Consider the following 19,077-nt stretch of genomic DNA (forward strand, 5'->3'; position numbering starts at 1 on the left):
GAACAACCAGGGAGACACTTTGGTTCATGTGTCGTGGGAAAAGCCGCTCACAGTTGCCAAAAGAGTCAATATGTGTATGTGCCAGAATTCATGATCATTATGTGTTATACAGTAACCCAGATCTGTCTGTCAACTCTACTTAGGTACCACTGGTGGGAGGTTTGAGTTTTGACAACCTGTATGGTATTGAAGAAACATCAAATGAATCTTCTCGGATTTGAGATATTACTTTGAGAACTGTACACGGCTGTTGCTCAATATGCTCGTACAAACTTTTAGACTTCGAAGATTCATGATGAATATTCAATCAAAGATTTGAAAGGCATTCCATGGCATCATGCGTCACACGTGGCATCATGCATCGTATACTGTGCTAAGTGGGGGCCAGGACCGGGGCATGTCCATGGAGATGTGCATATGGGCGCGTGCCTGCACCGCATGCAGGGCCCCACTGGGCAGGCTTAAGCTTGCGCTGGCACTTACAGCGAGCCAGTGCTGCAGCCGGCAGCTAGCGCTATTTGTTGGCATGCCATGTTTTGACAAGGAAAGCGGTGTTGGTAACATGATGCAAGGCAACAAGGATGAAAGGTCGAAATTTTCACCCCCCATATCCTTCTCAAGGTCCTCGATTCTGCGATTCCTACATGCACATGCGGAAGCTTCCTGGAACGTGGAACCTGTTGGGGGTGAATTGCCTTATCCTCGGCGTCAAACACTCCCGGATGTACATTTGCAAGGAGCAGATAAGCATTTGCCTAGGGCAACCTCGACATAAAGCATGGCAACCTCACTTGCGTCAAAGACGGCCTCTTACACCTTGAAGCCTTTCGACTCGCAGGCCAGGTCGGTTAGTCAGGATTGATCTCTATTTTGACTTTTTGTCCTGGACTGGATGTTTTTTTACGCAGAGTATTAACGGTTGCAGGAGAATTCCTCGTCAAAGGCGCCATGAAGCAAGGACATGCGCTCTTGCTGGCCAGGTGCAGCATTACTGACCAAGCTCTGGAAAGAGCAAAAGAATTGATATGAAGCCCACGGATGCGCGCAACTTCTCCTCTTTGAGCATGTCATATTTTCTGAAATGAGTGAGAGAAGATTTGCAGGAACTCAATGGCGTTCCAAGCACGTCCTCCTCCTCACAGTGCAAAAGGCCCAGGACTGATTCTGCGAGCCTGGATCGCAGGATGAACATACGTGTCTGACCCGCCGTCAGACTGCGCTTGGAGCTTTTGTTGCAGGAATTTCACTGCTGCAAAGCTCGCAAGCAAACGCATTTCTTGGCATTGGTGAGCCTTCCAAAGAGGAAATCTACAAGGAAGACACGGTGAGCTGAACTAGATTCTCATTATGTCTCAAGATGCCCATTTATGGTAGGTTTGCTATGGATGTCTCCTTTTGAAGTCTATCTGGGTAGCCAAACCTTGTTTGATCTGTGCAGGCCAACATTTTGAAGGATGTTGGAGCAGCCCTGTCTTTGGACAAGGGTGATCCTACTAAGGAGGATGCTATGAACAATGTGCGGAAAGAGACAAATGCCTGGGTGGCAAAGTACCGCCGAGACAACAAGTTTGCTGGCAGGCCATCATACGGGTGAGCTGGAGGCTCTGGTCCGAGCCTTGTTTTGTGTTTACATGCCTGCTAATGTGAATGCATCTCACAGCCTGAGTGAGTGTGTGCTTCCGCAGGAACACTTACTCGGCACTGAATGCCCTGGCCGGACACTTTAACAGTTTCGGGCCTACTGCACCGCTGCCAAAGAAAAGGCTGGAGAGGATTCAAAAGGTAGGTACCGTATCGAGCACTTTTCTTTGCCGATGATATGTTGGCAGAAAGCATGGAGCCACCAACCAGAAGGTCAATGTCTTCACGAGCATATACTGCTCGCACAGGAGTTGGAGGATGCAACGCGGATGCTGGGCCGAGGACGATGATTGCATGCGTGCATCGTTGTGGTTGCACGGTCCTGCAACGCACTCATTGTTCTCCAGTGGAGATGTCAGCTAAGAGAGAGCACGCATTGCTATTTGGGGTTGCATACTGATCGTTGCGATTGCTACCAAGTCAGATATATGGCCCTATGCATGATGTGCCATAACGCTTGCGTACTTCATGCTTTGCTAATATGGGTATGACTTGCACATACAGAAGGAATGTAACTTGTGGCACCAAGAAATGCAAGATTAGTCTCGATCCCGAATTCGTTCGAGCAAAGCTTACAATGATGGTGTGATGGCCAGAGGCCTTATGACCTCAGGGGCCACCATAGCAACCAGTTTAAATTTTCTAGCTTGAGCTATAGCTTTACACATTTACGTACAGCTGGCTTCAAGGATTTAAGTTCTCATCTGGCGGGAATATGTCCTGCCGCGCCTGGCCGTGCTTGTCACGCAGCGCTCGTGTGGGAATGAGGTCACCATTGTCATCTTCGCCAAGAAACAAGACTGTCTTCATGGGGTGGTCAAACAAATCCGCTCCCTTCTCAGACTCCCAGGTGCTTGGCCACTGCAACATGCATCTGCATGCTCACTTTTCTTGTCTGTTTGGCGATGGACAGCGACTTGCATCTCACAACAGATCGAGCCAGGCAGGCACACCTGCGGCGCCAGCAGTCTCTCCTGGGGAACATAAGCAACTGGCGGTGTGGAACTGTTGAGTGGCCAATCTCTGACATCCACAAGCAAGTGATAGAAGGGTTGAAGGTCCCCAAACTGCAGATTGTTAAAATCTGCAGCCGCCTTCCAGTCATCATCCTCACAGCACCCATCATCCCATCTGCACAGCAAATATTGTTTGAGGTCATTCAAGGCAGTTAAGCTGCTCAGCACAGGCTAAACAAGCAAAGTGCACGGGGCAAACAGCCACGCAGTTGTAAGACTACAGACAGCCAGGAAGCCAAGCTAAGCAATCCCCATGGCCACATTACCCATACACCACAGCTCGATAGCCGCTTGTGGCATGCTCTACACGTTGCCCAAGCTTGAGACGCCGAGGCTGCTGTGCCTGCATAGAATTGCTTCTCTGTAAGGCTGCATCCCGCATTTTTTGCTGCAAAGCGCCTATTGTATCCCTGAGAGCGGCAGCATCGTCATACCTGTGATGCAATCACACCTCCCCGCTCATTGTTAGTCAGGGGAACGCAGGGGGCAGCAAAAATAGAGGCAACCTTCAGCAAGAAGGCACTCACCGCTGTTCTTCAATAGCACGCTGCAGCTGCACTCTAAGTTGGACGTCTTGTGATGGGAAAACCTTTAGTGTGTCAGCAGTACCGCTTTCCCCACTGATTGGGCCCTTGTGCCCCTGTTGGGACATCGCCAATTCAAATGGTATGCACCCAAATCATTTTACCCAATCTGCAAGCACTGGATGAGAACAAACCTGAAGTTTTTCGATTGCCTCATCAACGGTCTGCCTGCGTTGCCTGATATCATTTGCTTGATCATAATCTTCGTAATTGAGGGCCCTTTGCAGCTGCGTGTCGAATTCCTGCGCGCATGATAGGCACCCACAGCGTTATAAAGGGGAAGCTAGGACAGACACATAATTCGAAAGTAGGGTGAGGTGCTGACTGAGACCTGTTGGAATATGAATAGGACGAGCTCCTGGAAGGTGAGGGCACTGTGATGCTCTGCATGCGCCTTGCTTGAGCAAGCAAGGTGCAAAGACAAGCGCGGTCTGGAAGGCTTTTGCAGAGTCCTCCAGACAGGTATTGGCCGCCTGAGCGCTGTCCCTGCCAAGGGTGCCACTTTGATGACATAGATTTCCAGGAACTTGTCACGCTCTCTAACTTAAAAGTGAAAACTATTGTAGTAAACATTGACAATGTTGCATTAATCTGCACCTTGCATTCCTCTTCCATATGTTGCCCCAGTTTTAAAGCAATTGTGTCGCATTGAGGATCTATGGTGTGTCTTCACAAGCCGGCAAGCCCTCTACAAGATCGACACAATTATCCTAGTGGCACAACTCAGATGCTTTCATTGTACATGTTGTTCGCATATGACAGATCTCTCCGTAGTGAAACTGCATCATCTTGTTCATTCGCATCGATTTGGAGGCGGACTCTGATCGAGATCTTTTATATACCAAGGCCAGCACGATGCAAAATGATCTCTCTGCCTTTTGGCACTTTTGGCAGATTTTGAAAGGAGACGTGGGCAGAGATCCAACAATCAGGGCACCCGCTGACTGACTGCCAGCACGTGCAGAATACAGGCAAACGAATATTTTTGTTTTTTTCGCGCGAATTGGAAGGAAACGCATCTGTTTGCAATGATACATGAAGTGTCCCTTGAGATGTAAATAAGGCCAGTGTCAGCAATGCTGGCCACCAATAATAGCGACTCTGCTCCTTCAGTATGAGACATGTCGCTCTCTTGTTGATACTTGTGCTAGTCGCTGTCTGCTCATCTCAAACTGTCCAGGATGATGTTCTGAAGGTGACAATGTAATCCTAATATATCCTACAGCTGAGATTCGCTAGGCTCCTCACTCTGATTGATGATGACAGTCTGGGGCGTCTTGGGTCTGCTACTTTATCCCAGCCTGCTTCAAAAGGACCTTCTCAAGTCATCATTGCTGAAAGAACACTTAAAGATGTTCGCTGCAATTATCGTAGGTCAACGGATCGTTGTCACCAGCTTTATTGGAGACAGGAGGCAGGCATAGAAGTTTGCAGGACACACATGATTCATTTAAACAGGAAGATCCGACCACCAAACATGCTGCAGAGTCCAAAGATGCAACGAGCTCTTTGAAGCTCCTCAACAAGGGCTGGCAAGAGGAGACGCCCTCAGGCCACTTGGGGCACACCTCAGAGGACTTGGAAGGGCAGGATCAGTATGTGTCGGCGTATGCAGTGCTGGGCCTCACGACGCTCATGGCAGCTGCCAGTGGGCTTGGGGCCGTGCCCTTCTTCTTTGTGGGCACCCTGTCCGCTCGATGGAGCGCACTGGCCAATGCAGTGGCCTGCGGTGTGATGCTGGCGGCGAGTTTTGACCTTGTGCATGAGGGTGAGCCGTATGGGCCTGGGCTGGTCATCATCGGTGTGATGCTCGGTGAGAACGCGCTCACCCTGCACTCTTGGTGTTGTAGCACAGATCACGCTATGTAGCTCGCTGAAGCCAGGTGCCTGGTGTGAGTGCCCTGCTGACCTGCGCAGGATCGCTGTTCATATGGTCAATACAGAGGTGGCTGGACCAATTTGAAGACGTGAAGTTTGAGAGCCTGAGGGGAGCGAGCGCACGCAAAGTGTTGCTGGTGGTGGGCATCATGGCGGCGCATGCCCTTGGGGAGGGCTCTGGAGTGGGCGTGTCCTTCTGTGGACGCCGGGGCTGGTCGCAGGTACCTTGCACGCCTTGTTGCTTCGTCGACACGGCCGGCTTCTCGGTAAAGATATTGCTTGGAAGTTCATGTGAGTGCGATGGTGCAGGGCATCCTGGTGACCTCGGCAATCGGGCTGCACAACGTGCCGGAGGGCCTGGCGACAGCGACGGTTCTGGTGGCGCGTGGCATTCCAGCGTCACGCGCGCTGTGGTGGACGCTCGCCACGTCACTGCCGCAGCCCCTCCTCGCACTGCCATCCTTTGTGTTTGTGGATGCCTTCTCATCCCTGCTCCCGCTGGCTCTTGGCTTTGCGGCTGGCTGCATGGTGTGGATGGTCTTCGCAGAGCTGCTGCCGGATGCTTTGGCAGATGCGCCCCACGCGCAGGTGCTTGTCTTCTCTGACTGGCTCAACATATCTGCCATGGCGTGTTTGTGATCTTTGTTGACTGTATGTAATGTGAAGGTGTGTTGTGCAAGTTCATGGGTACTGATCGACGCGTCCTTCTGTGCAGGTGGCCACTGCCGGAACAATGTCAGCTGCAGGCTTGGAGGCCATGCGGATGGCTCTCAACCTGCTGGAACAGAGTGGCAAATCGTCCAAGGAAGGAGGGAGGAGCACAGATCAAGGGGGCCTCCTGCTTGCTGGAATGCTGTTCTTGGCGACGCTCCCAGCCCTGCTGGCAGGTTTGACCGGCCACAAGTTGTTTCTAAAGTTGAGGTGAGGGTCCTCATGTTTTGCATGATCGTACTTGCAATTGTACCGACAGCTGCAATTCTCTGCTTCAGGCACAGCAGTACTTGCTGCTGGGCTACCCCTTGCAGTCCGCTTTGGTGCAGCTGCGGGCATGATGGCATCCTTGGGGGCCTTCGCTCTGGCAAGGGATGCTGCAGCAGGAAGCCTGACTCGTTCGGCTCTTGGCGCTCTGATTGGAGCTGCAGCAGCATGGCAGGTTGTGCGGAACTTGCAGGGCAGGTTGGCAGACAAGTCATTGGGGAATAAAGACGCACTGCCAGCCGATGTGGAGAGTCAGAGCATGCTCGCTGGCGGGGAACCTGTTCACAGTATCATAAATGTTGATACGACGTCCCCGCTTAATGGGTATGCCTTGGCTGGCCTGCTTTTTAAATTGTGCAGAAGTATTGTACGGATTACGCCAGTACATTCTCCATTTCTCTGGCAATGCTGGAGAACGTGTTGCAGCGGAGACTATTATCGGAGCGGATCCTGAAGGTTTGTATGTCTGCTTGCAGGCTGAAAAATCACAATGGAGGCAACACAGGTCCATTCAGGACAGAAGCAGCTGTACGGCACAAACGCACTTGTGACAGCCAGAAAGGAGACAGAAGGATTGTACACAAGGGCAGAGGTGGTAGCAGTCAGCTGCTCAGGCATTCCTTCCCCTTGTGTATCTCAGTGTTGCTGCTTCTCAGCCTGTCTGATGGAGAGCGTGCAGCACAAGCGCTCTATGCGAGGTCCTCGGGTGTGTCCTCACTCTTGGCGGGGGCCAGTATCAGGTGACGAAGCCTTCTTCTCCTGCGGGCTCACCCTGCATTTATTGTACTGCCATGTCCGTGGCTATACTCACAAATGCGCTTATAGAGTCTCTCCTTTCTGTGCAACAGGTGGGGTTTGATAGGCGCTGCAGGTGCATGCCTTGCTGGTCTGCCTGTGAAGATGTCCCAGGTGAAGGCTTGCGGTGTCAATGCAGCTCTGAGCAGCATTGCTCCCTTTTTGGTTTTCATTCTTTATAGGCTGGATAGTTTGAGGCTTTTGCTGGGATCCTCTCAGTTTCTTATATCATGGATGGAAAGCTTTGCAGCAGGAGCCGCATTATACCTGAGTGTTGGCATACTGATGCCATTAGGACGGCAGCAACATCCTGCGCTAGCTTTGCAGTTGGGATTGCTGGTTGGTTTCGGGACTCTACTGCTTTCGGGAGCCTCGACTCTGTTAAAATAGTATCTGCCAGAAGTGCACAGTCAGTCAGAATGACTGAAATTGGTCAAGCAGAAGAGTACAGTAAAGAATCCCCAAGGAATGGTCCAAACTGAACGAGAATTCAATGTAAAATTGCAAAAACCCCACCCTAGAGGTCAATCTTACACACAAAATCGCGGAAGTTCATGCAAATGGACCACTGCTAGACTCCAACTGATTCGGAATGACCTGCATGCACATTGTATGCATTCGCGCCAGCGCGGCCGGGTCGCCCTTGCACGCGATACAGCAGCATCAAATCCCTGTGATTTGCGATCACCCTCAGAGGGTGTTTCCACCCAGATCTGCACACGAGGCAAGCTCAGGTTGCTCCGTCAGCTCCATCGCATCCGGCGTTCTGAGCTTGCGTGATATTGGATTGCCTGGAATGGCTGGCAGGACAATGTCACCCTTCTCCGCCAGCGACAGCGTTGCAGTGATACGCTAGCTGCACGTTATGATTCGCTCGCCATATTGTCAAGGGATTCTTCAGCAGATTGGCACCAACGGGACTGGTTGCTCTGCGGCATGTTGCGCCGGACTCACGGCGTAGATAGCCTGCCAGAGGACTCGTAAGGCTTGCCTGCTCTGACAGCAGGGGAGCTCGTTCCGCCTGAGGATCCAGCAGCAGCACCTGGGCAGACCCTTTATCCCGCCGGGCCTTCAGTTGCGATCTGCTGCTGCTGCCCGCCGCCCAGCGTGCAGCGCTGGCTGCGCCCGTCGGCGTCGCGGGACCGCGCCGCTCGGGCCGCATAAGGAAGCCCAATATTTGCGGCAGCAGGTGATGCGGTAACTTCAGAACTGAGGGCCCTCCCCTTCCCGCTATGAGCGTTTTGTAATAGCCCTCCCAGCACCTCAGCTTCTATGTCACCGGCCTTCGGGACAACTAGAGTGGTACGCACATGGACCTTGCATCAGATTCGATACACTTCAGAATCTCTGTTCTTCATCGATCAGTGAGGTTGCTCTCGCTGCGAGCGCTCTGCGTCCCGAGCCAATATTTCAACATTTAGGTTTGGTTTTGGGCATGCTACTACCCATTGGACCCCCGCAGCATCGGGCTCTTTAGTATCGGGCGTACTACAGACAAGCGGCTCTGCCTCAGCTGCGGGCATCTTTGCGGCGCAGTAAGAGTTGCAGGCAGCTCAGGCAGCTCACCAGAGGCAATGGCGGGAGAGCGTGGCGACAGCAGCGTATCTCCGCAGAGCTGGAGGCCGCTGTCATCAGCCTGCCGCGCGGCAAGGCACCCGAGAGCAACACACCCACCGACTGCACAGGTGGGGATAGGCAGGAGGCATGAGTATTGCAAAATCCTAGACACCCGCGCAAGGTGGTGCACATGAGACAACTGCCGAGGACGCAACCGAAGTTTACCTAAGGTAAAGGGCCACGGATGACGATGATGCAACGGCCATGGTCGAGAAGGCTGAAAACTATGGTGGAACAATCGGAAGGCCTGGTAGGGCTCAACATAAAGCATGCGAAGGTGCACCAACAAGAACTGACATCCTAGAGCCCTGAGCATGGTGATATGGGCATCTGCGTACTGGCAGCGGCGCTCCGGCGCTTCGGTCTTGATCTCCACTGGTAGCGGGGCCCACGACTGAGCCGCCAGGCCGAGTGGTACCCATGGTGTGAGCAGCCCGAGCACGGTTGGTGGGGGGCGAGGCCAGTGTCCCGGGGGTGGAGGGTGCACTCCAGGGACCGTGCAGAGCTGAGCTCGGCGGGTCCCTCGATCGGTGGTACCGCGTGCTTGAGGCCCCATTCCGCGCGCGCGACGGTGGTGGGCTACCCAGGAGACCACCTGGGAGTCAGCCTGAGCCTCACCTCACCAGCCAGCACACTATACGGCTCTGCAGCCTGGAGGCTGCCTCTCCACCTTCTGGATGATCAGCCGTTCTGCGAGCGCATCGCAGCGGAGATCCCAGCATTCCTTGCCGCACGCCCACTTGGAGATGCAGTCACTCGGGGCAGCCGCTGGATGGACCTCCAGCGGACCTCCAGTGGGAGCTCAGCGGGCTCTGGAGTCAGACAGCCAGACAGCGCACGCAGCCTACGAGCGGACACCCACCGCGGAGACCCTGCTGGCATGGCAGGACGCCCACCACCTGCTGCAGGCCCTCCACACCGAGGCAGCGAAGGGCGCGGCGCTGCAGGCAGGGATCGTGTGGCAGTTCAATGTCCCTTAATGCATACGATACCGATCGAATCCAACAGTGACAACATAGGATTCCGGGCAGCGCACAGTTTTGTGCTCCAGCTCTGCTGGAGCACAAACTGCCTAAGACAACACAACGTCTGTCTGCAACAGCGTCCCTCTACCCGGAGCTATTTAGGCAGAGGCCAAAATACGAATTCAAACGGGACATAATCTGAACTGTGATTCTACAGCCTGCAGCTGAGAACCCTGACTTCTACGGGGAGCAGTCCACCTTCTGGTTCCACCACCTGGCCAGGGAGCGACAGGGCCGCACGGAGCTGCAGGCACTCAGGACAGGATCAGCACCCGACAGCCCGCGGGTGGTGCTGGACCACCCAGCAGGGCGAGACCAGGGCGGCGACTTGCTGCGAGCCTACTACAGTAGAGAGTCAGCCTCTTCGCGGCGCAGCCGGTCTCGCATGCGGGGCAGGATGAGCTGCTTCAGGCACTGGACAGGTGGCTTTCCCAGAGGCAGCGGCAGCAGGAGACGGGGATCTTGGTTTTTTTTTTTTTTTTTTTTTAAAAAGGGGAAGCCCCCGCTATTACACAGGTGCCAGTCGCACGCTTCCCAGCACGCATGCAATAGGATATTTGGGGAAACCTGTCAGAGTTGGGGCACGCAGAGCACTCCCGCAGGAGGATAATGCGATACTTAAGAGAAGCGCAAGCATGAAGGCATACCACAGAAAGGCAACAGAAAGGCTCCTAGCGATGGACATGTCCCAAGCACCAGAGGGTAACCTCATCCCCAGAGGCGCGCTGATACGGGAAAGATTGCATCACATCGATTTCACACGATTTCTCCACCGATACACCAGCATCTTCAAGTTTCTCACTTGCATTGTGTAGAGAATGTTCACAGCTTTCGATCGATACCCCACTTGCCTACTTTTGTGCGTATTTACTCATTTCGACCACGACACTGTTGCCATCCCGCGAGCTCACACGTCCGGATAGCCTCCAATGTAGCTTATTTTCAGCCACTATCATCATCGACAATATATATACATATTTTACGCGAATGTTACCCGTCTCCACTGGACCAGATGCGCACAGCCACCTTCCTCACTCTACACTAGCGACTAACACTTTTCCACTATCCCCATGGTTACTCGCTGCGGGACATATATTATGGGATTCGATGTTGTTCTCCTGAATTCTTGAAACAGTTGTGCCTGTACTTTATGCATTTCAACCACCAAACCATTCCACATACTGACAACCAGTGGTAGCTAAACAGGGTTCAGGGGCAGGAGGGAAGTGTCACAAGGGAGGAAGAGTGCGGGGAGGAAATAGGGGCAGGGGAAAGGTCACACGAGCCTCTTTTGTAGGCTTCCCGAGGGGTTTTCAAGGCCTTTAGTAGGGAGCTGCCACAGCTCTTGAACAAGGCCCCAAGACCTCCTCGGCGGACGGTGGACGCCCTAAAGAGCTAATCAGCAGGAGCAATCAGCACAGGGGAGCACAAGGTAGTAGAGAGGAGCACAGCAGCAGCAGCAGCAGTTGCCCAGCAACTTGGGTCCCCCACCTGGCCAGCCTGATCAGCACGATGCAGACTGTCAAGTCATGGCAGTTGGAGCCTCAGAGAGCCCTGGATGCCCATGCATTGAGCACTCCCCGGCCAAGGCTTCTCCGGCCGCGGCCAGACCGGTGGGGGGACAGCGAGCCACTCCTACTGGCTGCCTTGGGCCAGCTTGAGCTGCAGGAGGAGGTTCCTTATGGCAGCCCGGAGCGCATGCAGCTGGAGCTAAAGGTCACCAGAGGAGTAATTGCTCACTTCGCGCCGCATGTCGGGGGAGTCAAGCAGCGAGGATCGCCCGGCGCAGCTGACAGCTGCGTGGAGCTCTGGTTTGACACGGTCCCGGCAGCAGCTGCGGCGCGGCATGCGGCAGCGGAGGACCAGCTTGTCCGGCTGCGTGCAGTGCCGGGCAGCGGAGACGTAGCGGTGCCGGTGCAACTCACTGCTGGGCGGTTCCACTGCCAGCACACCTGCATCATCATCCACGGGCTGCCGTACGAGTACTGCAGAAAGGGTCTCACTCAGACCCTTCTGGACTGTGCTGGCTGCCCCAGGGACACATACGTTGTTCGCGGCGAATTCCTCGGCGACCTGCCAGGACCGTTGGCAGTGGGCACCCATGGCGTCGGCAACGGGAATGCGTGCCTTGCATACATCCAGACGCCGGATGAGGACCGGCACTTGGGCCGCTTACCAAAGCGGTTCTTCATCGACGGTGACACCCGGATCAATATCACGCGGCCGGGGCAGCTGCGGCAGCCCAGCCAGCCATCCTCCTTCCAGTCGCAGCGCTTAGCTCCGGAGCCGTCGCGCCGCTCAGGGCCTCGACCGATCCGTCAGCGGCAGCGCGCTGCGCAGGCCCACACGCGCACCGCAGCCGCGGCGCAGCGGACACAGCCAGCACCCAGTGCCCAGTTGCAGCAGCTGGAGGCCCGCGTACAAGCCAGCCGCGCGCCCGGTGGCGACCGCTCTGGCCTGGGTGCGTCTGGCTCCATCAGTGTAGCGCGATTAGGCCCGCGTTTTCGCCCCGCTGGAGACACGCAGCCGCTTACTCCGATGGACTGCACCCCTCCGCGAAGTGCACAGGTCTTCCCTGCTGCTAGACAGGCACTGACAGACATGGAGGAAGACACGCCGCCGCCGCCACCGCCGCCGGTACCGATGGAGTGGGAGACACAGGCATACTCGGTGCCGCAGCGAGAGTTGCGACGCAGGATATCGCGCGTGCGCGATAAAGGTGCAGCCACCCCCATGGATTGGGATCTGCCTCACACCGAGGATCCACCCCAGACGGCTCACCGTCGCCCTCCGCACCTGGACCTCAGCGGCGTCCCGGTTGAGCGTATTGAGGAGTGCCTGGAGTGGCTGGCAGGGCATACACACTTCTCCCCCGCAGACAGCGCGGCAGCGATTCGCCGGCTGCACAGCGATGCACCACTCGCGCTCGTGTCGGGAGGGGATGCACCAGCAGATAGGGAGCTGCGGCACCAGCTCCTCTGCGATGCTCTGCGTCGCATCCATGGAGCAGACAGCTTGCCGGACGACTCGTACGGCTTGCCGGCTCTGACACCGGAGGACCTAGCGCAGCCGGCAGAGGTCCCAGCAGCACCCATTGCACGTCAGCAGGGGAGACCCACCGTCCCGCCGGGCTTTGAGTCGCGAGCAGCCGCAGCGCGCGCAGCGCAGCGTGCGGCGCAGGTCGCACTAGCGGGGCTGCCGGCTCCGTGGCGCTCAGCGCGTACGCGGCATCAGCCTACAGAGTGGTGGCTACAGCAGCAGGGGCAACAGCAGGAGCGGCAGCGGGTAGAGCACAGGATTTCCAGGAGCATTCGCAGTGGGGGCCCGCCGGCACGGCGGCCCTCGCAGCCATGACTCGCTCCCGATCGCCCTCACTGCGCCTTCTCAGCCTCAACGTCAACGGCCTCAGGGACAGAGACAAGAGGCGCTGCCTCTTCAACCTTCTGGAGCGCGACAGGTGGGACATCATCCTCCTTCAGGAGACCCACCACAGCTCTACAGAGGAGGGGACAGCATGGGCGCAGGAGGGGCCTGCCGGGCTTCGCTGCAATTGGAGCGGGCCCGCATTTTGGTGCCACTTCACCTCCCAGTCACGCGGCGTAGCGGTCTTACTAAGACCCACAGCCTCCACAGCAGCCATCACGGTGCGTCACTGCAGCACCACCGGACGCACCCTACTAGTGGACTTCACTTATTGTGGCCAGCCCTACACGGTAGCTTCCGTGTACGCGCCTGCGGCCGCAGCGGAGCGACAGCAGTATTATACACAGGAGCTGCTGCCCAGCCTTCCAGCAGCACGTTGCCTTCTGGTGGGAGGGGACTTCAACTGCATTGCAGGCCAGCAGGACATGGCCGCCGGGCAGCCCGGTCAGCGGACGCATGGATATTGGACCGGCCTGCGGCTCGTGGAGACTGAGCATCAGCTCTACGATGTCTGGCGTGACCTCAACCCCAGCAGTCGTGCCTTCACCCACGTTGCCACCACAGGTCAGTCAGCTGCCCGGCTCGACCGCTGGCTGGTCTCGGAGACGCTGCGGGCGCGGGTCAGCCGGGAGCCGCGAGCGATCGGGCAGGTTCTTGGTTATCCAGGAGACCACCTGGGGGTCAGCCTGAGCCTTACAGCTCCAGCCAGCACACTGTATGGCTCTGCAGCCTGGAGGCTGCCCCTTCATCTTCTGGACGATCAGCCGTTCTGCGATCGCGTTACGGCAGCGATTCCGGAGTATCTTGCCGCACACCCGCTCGGAGAGGGCGTCACGCAGGGCAGCAGGTGGGTGGAGTTGAAGTGGCAGGTCAAAGATATGGCCATGCAGCGTTCCTGGGCTCTCGCAGCGGAGCGCCGGGCCTCTCAGCGGGCTCTGGAGTCTGACAGCCGCGCAGCGCTCGCGGCGTTCACCCGGCGGCCCGCACCAGACACCCTTCTGGCATGGCAGGATGCCCACCAGCTTCTGCAGGGCCTCAATGTGGAGGCAGCTAAGGGGGCAGCACTCCAGGCTGGGATCGTATGGCAGTTCTACGGTGAGCAGTCCACCTTCTGGTTCCACCACCTGGCCCGGGAGCGGCAGGGCCGCACAGAGTTGATGGCCCTCAGGACAGGTCCAGCCCCTGACAGCCCACGGGTTGTCCTGGATCACCCAGCCGGCAGAGATCGGGGCGGCGCGGTGCTGCGGGAGTACTACAGTGGCGACGAAGCGGCAGGCCTCTTCGCGGCGCAGCCGGTGTCGCTGGCAGCCCAGGATGAGCTGCTGCAGGCAGTGGACAAGCGTTTGTCCCCTCAGGCAGCTGCAGCGGCAGAAGGAGAGCGCGGTGATGGCAGCGTGTCGGTCGCAGAGCTGGAGACTGCCCTCCGGAGCCTGCCGCGCGGCAAGGCACCGGGCTTGGATGGCCTGCCATATGAGTTCTACCTGCGCTTCTGGCCTGTGGTAGGGCTGGAGCTGGCAGGGATGCTGCAGGAAGCTTTCGGCGGCGGCGGGGAAGCGGCGCTGCCGCCACCGCTGACGCAGGGGCGTATCACTCTCTTGTACAAGGGGAAGGGGGCAGACAGGGAGTCTCTAGCCAGCTACAGGCCCATCACGTTGCTCAACACCGACTACAAGCTCGCGGCGCGGGCGATCGCCAGCCGGATCGGGCCGCTGCTGAATCAGGTGGTGGATGCCACACAGACAGGCTTCCTGCCTAAGCGCTGGGCGGGGGACAACGTGCTGGCACACCTGGAGGAGATCAGCTACCTGGAGGCCACACACCAGCCAGGCGTGCAGGTCTTCCTGGACTTCGAGAAGGCCTTCGATCGCCTTGACAGGGCCTGGATTGAGCGGTGCATGGCTGCGGTGGGCTTCGGGCCCGGTGTGCAGCGGTGGGTGCACATTCTGCACTCCGGCACGACCGCGCGAGTGGCCTTCAACGGCTGGCACACCGATGCCTTCCCGGTGGCCGCCGGCGTCTTCCAGGGAAGCCCCCTCTCGCCGCTGCTGTTTGTGCTTGCCGCGCAGCCGATGGCCGCGCATGCCAGGATGCTTGCAGGCCAGCTAGCTTTCCAGCCCATCAGACTGCCTTCAGGGGAGCCAGCACCAGTCATGCACCAGCATGCGGACGACACCAGCGTGCACGCGCGGACTCCCCGGGATGCTCAGATCGTGCTGGGGGCCAGCGTGGGCCTCCACTGCGCAGCCACAGGAGCCAGGCTGCAGCGCAGCAAGAGCCAGGCCCTAGGGCTTGGCAGCCTCAGCCATCTCGCCGGGCCCGATCCAGTCACGGGGGTCACCTTCGCGGCTTCGAGCGACGGCGTCAAGCACCTGGGCATTCCCTTGTCCACCCAGCCAGCTGCAGCTGCCACAGCCCTATACACAGCCATCATTGAGAAGGTGGAGGCCCGCATCGCCCGCTGGTCCGGCTTCAGACTCAGCCTGCTGGGCCGAGCGTACGTCGCAAAACAGGTGCTGGCCTCCATGGTCACCTACCATGCCACCTTCATACCGGTGCCACAAGACTTGCTACAGAGGCTCTGCAGAGCCATCCACACTTTCGTCGCGGCGAACCGGCCGGTGACCCCTGGCGCAGCGGCGGCGCTGTTCCCAAGCAAGGACGTCTGCTTCCGCGCGGCCGCACACGGCGGCATCGCGCTGGTGGACATCAAGGCCCAGATCCTGGCTCTCCAGGCCAAGGTGGTGGGCAGGCTGTTGGAGCCGGAACAGCTGGCCTGGAAGGCCTACTTCGACCACTGGCTGTACAGGAGCACAGCCTGGCTGGCAGCGCAGGAACCCGGCACGGTGTCAGCGCGGCGGCAGCACATCTGGCAGCTGGGAAGATTCCTGCTCTTCTCCACCTTTGCAGCGAAGCATGTGGAGGCCCCGCAGCGCGTACGGCAGTACCTGCATGCCTACCAGCAGCTGCGGCCCCATCACCTGCGGAAGCCGGAAGCGATCGGCTACGACGCAGTCATGGGTGAGCCACTGTTCTTCAACAGGGAGCTCACGGATGCAGTCAGGCAGCCCTTTGCCTGGGAGGACTGGGCCAGGCTTGGCCTGGTCAGGATCAGCCACCTGCGCGATGTCGTGCGCGGCCCGGAGCATCCGGTTCGGATGGTGCGAGAGCGCGTGCCCATCCTTCTGGCTGCCTTGCCAGCAGCCTGGAGAGCGCTAATCCAGGTGCAGCCACCGGCCGCTATGTGGTGCGCATCTCCGGACCCGTCGGATCGCCGCGTCTGGTCTCGCACAGCCGAAGGTAGCACCTACCTTCTCAGCCACACAGTAAGCAGCACAGGAGCCCTTGTGCCAGTGGACGGAGGCGTTGCAGCCATGCACGCCTTCCTTCCTCCGGCCGCGCAGCCTGCATTGGTTCAGCACTGGGACATCACCAGGCCCTGGCATCCACGCAGCGGCACACGTCAGCAGCGCCAGCACGCGGAGCAGCTGCACCCAGAGCAGCACCTGCAGGTGGAGCAGCAGCCAGGGGAGCAGTTGGAGTGGGAGCAGCAGCTGCCGGAGCCACTGCCACCACCGCCGCCCACACTATACTTCTTTGGCCTCTGGGGATCCCAGGTACAGGACCCTCAGGCTTGGGGGCTCGGCACGCGGCCGGCACATGAGTTTGTGGTGAGGGAGGCCACCGCGCGGCGACAGGTGCTTCACAGGATCAGCAAGGGGGAGGCCAGCCCGGCGGGCCCGCTGCGACCAGCCATCTGGGCTGATACCACAGATGATCAGCGCAGCGGCCTTCGGGCGCTCGAGGCGCGATGGGAGGCCAGGGCTGCAGCTGCTGGTACCGCGTCGCAGGTCTTAGGCAAGAGGCCTCGAGGGCAGCCTGATCCCTCCTCCTGGGCGATCTGGATGGCTGCGCCGCAACCACGTCCGGTTCCGCTGCGGGACCGCGGCGGGCCTGCGGGCGCGCCAGCGGGCCCTTCACCAGTGCCACAGGGAGCAGATGTCACTGTTGATCCTGCTGCTGCTGTCACAGCAGACCCATCAGCACCTTGGGCTCATGTGTGGCAAGTGGTGCACGCTTCCCATCTGGACCGGCGGCAGCGCGTGACAGCGTGGAGGCTGCTGCATGGCCAGCTCTTCGTCGGCGGCTTCGCGCGTCACGTCCACCGCGCCGATCCCGCCGGTCACGTTTGCCCGCATCCGAGCTGTGCAGGTCAGCTGGCCACACTCACCCATGTCTTCATCATCTGCCCTCTCGCCGCCGGGGTGTGGGACTGGTTCGCAGCGACATGGGCCGCGGTGACCGGAGACGACGCGCCACCGCGCAGCGCCGACCTTCTTCTCGCCGATGACACCAGGATCTGGGGACCGCCGCGGCAGCTCAGGCAGCTCTGGGATCGCCTGCGGCTCGCTACAATCTGTCAGCTGTGGGCAGCATATCAGCGCGGCCGCCACCAGCCAGATGCGGCGGCGATCACCCCCGGAGCGGTTGCGGCTCGCATCCTGTCTTCCTGCAAGAAGGCCCTGCTTGCCGATTGGCGGCTCGCGACCGTCAACGTCCGGCAGACAGCAGGTGTGCTCAGCGACTGGCTTCGCGGACGCGACCCGATGATCACCAGGGAGCAGTTTGCGGCGCGATGGTGCCACCGCGCGGTCCTCTGCGCGCTGGAGGAGCTGCCGGGCGCGCAACCAGTCATCCACTGGAGTGCCCAGCATCCCGTGCCGCTTCCAGCGTGACGCTTCCGATCCACCATTCACTGTACCCAGCCGGCCACGGCTCTAACTTGGCTATCTGTATGACCATGCTCTCATTTGGCCTTCTGCCATGACACCCGCTCGTGTCGATTCTTGTGTTGAACTCACACCCTCTCTTAGGGGGGCCTTTGCGATAGGTGCTCTGGGCACATGGGCGCTAAGAGCCTTCGTCATACCATAGTCAGGCACGGATGACTAACCTTTCACCAGTCCCGATCCCACCCCGGCAAAGCCCGGCCTGTCGTTCCTTGTCTGAGACCCCTTTTGCCTTAGAGCCCTGGGACCACAGATTGCCTACCAGAAGCTTTGCGCCTCTCCTACCTCTAACCTTTGCCAGCGCGGAATGGGGCTCCGAGTCACGTGCTTCCACTGGTCGAGGGACCTGTCGAGCTCGGCCCAACACGGCCCCGGGGGTGCCTCCTTCACCCCTGGGGCACTGGCCTCGCCACCCAGTGCCGGTGGCCTCGCCCACCACCGGACGTGTTTGCGCGGCTCACCCCTTGGGTATCCCTCGGCCAGACGGATCCATCGTGCGCCCCGCTACCTGTGGAGTACCGTGCCGGAGAGCCAGAGCGTTGGCGCAAGCTTACAGAAGACCACCCTGCCCAGGGCTTTAGGCTATCAATAGTTTTCCAGTGATCCTCCGATGTTTCTGTCTCACCAGCAGCCCCAACAATCCCCTTGGCCTGTCATCCGTGGCCTTCTGCCTTAGTGTCTGTCCTCCTCACCATTCACAGTAGTTCATTGAAGGCTATCTGAAGGGTTTAGGGTTTCCAACCCCAGTATCCACCCTTGAACCTGAGCGGGTGTCTAGGACCTTGGACATGATGCCTCCTGCCTATCCCCGCCTCCAATGTGGTGGGTGTGTGTATCTGGTCGAGTTCTCACCAGCCTACCTGTTTTTCGCCTCATTTGCGGCTTCATATCTCCCATATGCCACCGTTTGCTTGTGCCCCACCTTGCTGGCAGATTGAGGCATAGTTTAGGGTCACATTGCCAGCCCCGAGCGGCACCTAGTGGTAATGGGTCCGAACGCGATCCTGTTCCATCCCTGTCGGCCAACCGTATAAACGTGCCTTTCATGTCTGTTCCACCACTGGTTGCCCGCACATCCATAATTGCCTGCCAGTGATTGATGATTGCCTGCTTTGCTGTGACCCCTGCCTCCAGCTGCAAGCCCTAGGCTTGCCCCGTGGGTCCTCCAACGTCACCTCAGCGGTGTTGCGTTGCCGGCGGGCTGGAGTGCGCCTCTTTTTTTTTTTTTTTTTTAATTTTAAAAGGGGAAGCCCCCGCTATTACACAGGTGCCAGTCGCACGCTTCCCAGCACGCATGCAATAGGATATTTGGGGAAACCTGTCAGAGTTGGGG

The 19,077-nt window shown here is 58.2% G+C and overlaps 4 protein-coding genes across 4 annotated transcripts; 2 read left to right on the top strand and 2 right to left on the bottom strand.

The window, feature by feature from the left end:
• Positions 1 to 2,283: 2,283 nt before the first annotated feature.
• COCSUDRAFT_54839 (hypothetical protein) lies at positions 2,284 to 3,856 on the bottom strand (the record flags this gene model as incomplete). The annotated part of the gene is made up of 7 exons (XM_005643487.1): positions 2,284 to 2,502; positions 2,595 to 2,772; positions 2,924 to 3,091; positions 3,185 to 3,246; positions 3,376 to 3,483; positions 3,573 to 3,623; positions 3,839 to 3,856. The coding sequence occupies 7 exons, from the start codon at positions 3,854 to 3,856 to the stop codon at positions 2,326 to 2,328; spliced, it is 762 nt and encodes a 253-aa protein (XP_005643544.1). The 3' UTR covers positions 2,284 to 2,325.
• A 419-nt stretch (positions 3,857 to 4,275) lies between these two features.
• Positions 4,276 to 5,758, top strand: COCSUDRAFT_31546 (hypothetical protein; the record flags this gene model as incomplete). The annotated part of the gene is made up of 4 exons (XM_005643488.1): positions 4,276 to 4,436; positions 4,616 to 5,054; positions 5,159 to 5,340; positions 5,429 to 5,758. The coding sequence occupies exons 1-4, from the start codon at positions 4,356 to 4,358 to the stop codon at positions 5,756 to 5,758; spliced, it is 1,032 nt and encodes a 343-aa protein (XP_005643545.1). The 5' UTR covers positions 4,276 to 4,355.
• Positions 5,759 to 6,573: 815 nt separating this feature from the next.
• On the top strand, positions 6,574 to 7,406 carry COCSUDRAFT_34447 (hypothetical protein). The gene is made up of 2 exons (XM_005643489.1): positions 6,574 to 6,837; positions 6,946 to 7,406. The coding sequence occupies exons 1-2, from the start codon at positions 6,588 to 6,590 to the stop codon at positions 6,954 to 6,956; spliced, it is 261 nt and encodes an 86-aa protein (XP_005643546.1). The 5' UTR covers positions 6,574 to 6,587; the 3' UTR covers positions 6,957 to 7,406.
• Positions 7,407 to 18,002: 10,596 nt separating this feature from the next.
• On the bottom strand, positions 18,003 to 18,687 carry COCSUDRAFT_59921 (hypothetical protein; the record flags this gene model as incomplete). Its single annotated transcript, XM_005643490.1, has 2 exons — positions 18,003 to 18,171; positions 18,605 to 18,687. 2 exons carry the CDS (start codon positions 18,685 to 18,687, stop codon positions 18,003 to 18,005), a joined length of 252 nt encoding a protein of 83 aa, XP_005643547.1.
• Between the last annotated feature and the right edge of the window lie 390 nt (positions 18,688 to 19,077).

This window comes from Coccomyxa subellipsoidea (genome assembly GCF_000258705.1).
Source record: "Coccomyxa subellipsoidea C-169, whole genome shotgun sequence".
Lineage (NCBI taxonomy): Eukaryota > Viridiplantae > Chlorophyta > Trebouxiophyceae > Coccomyxaceae > Coccomyxa > Coccomyxa subellipsoidea.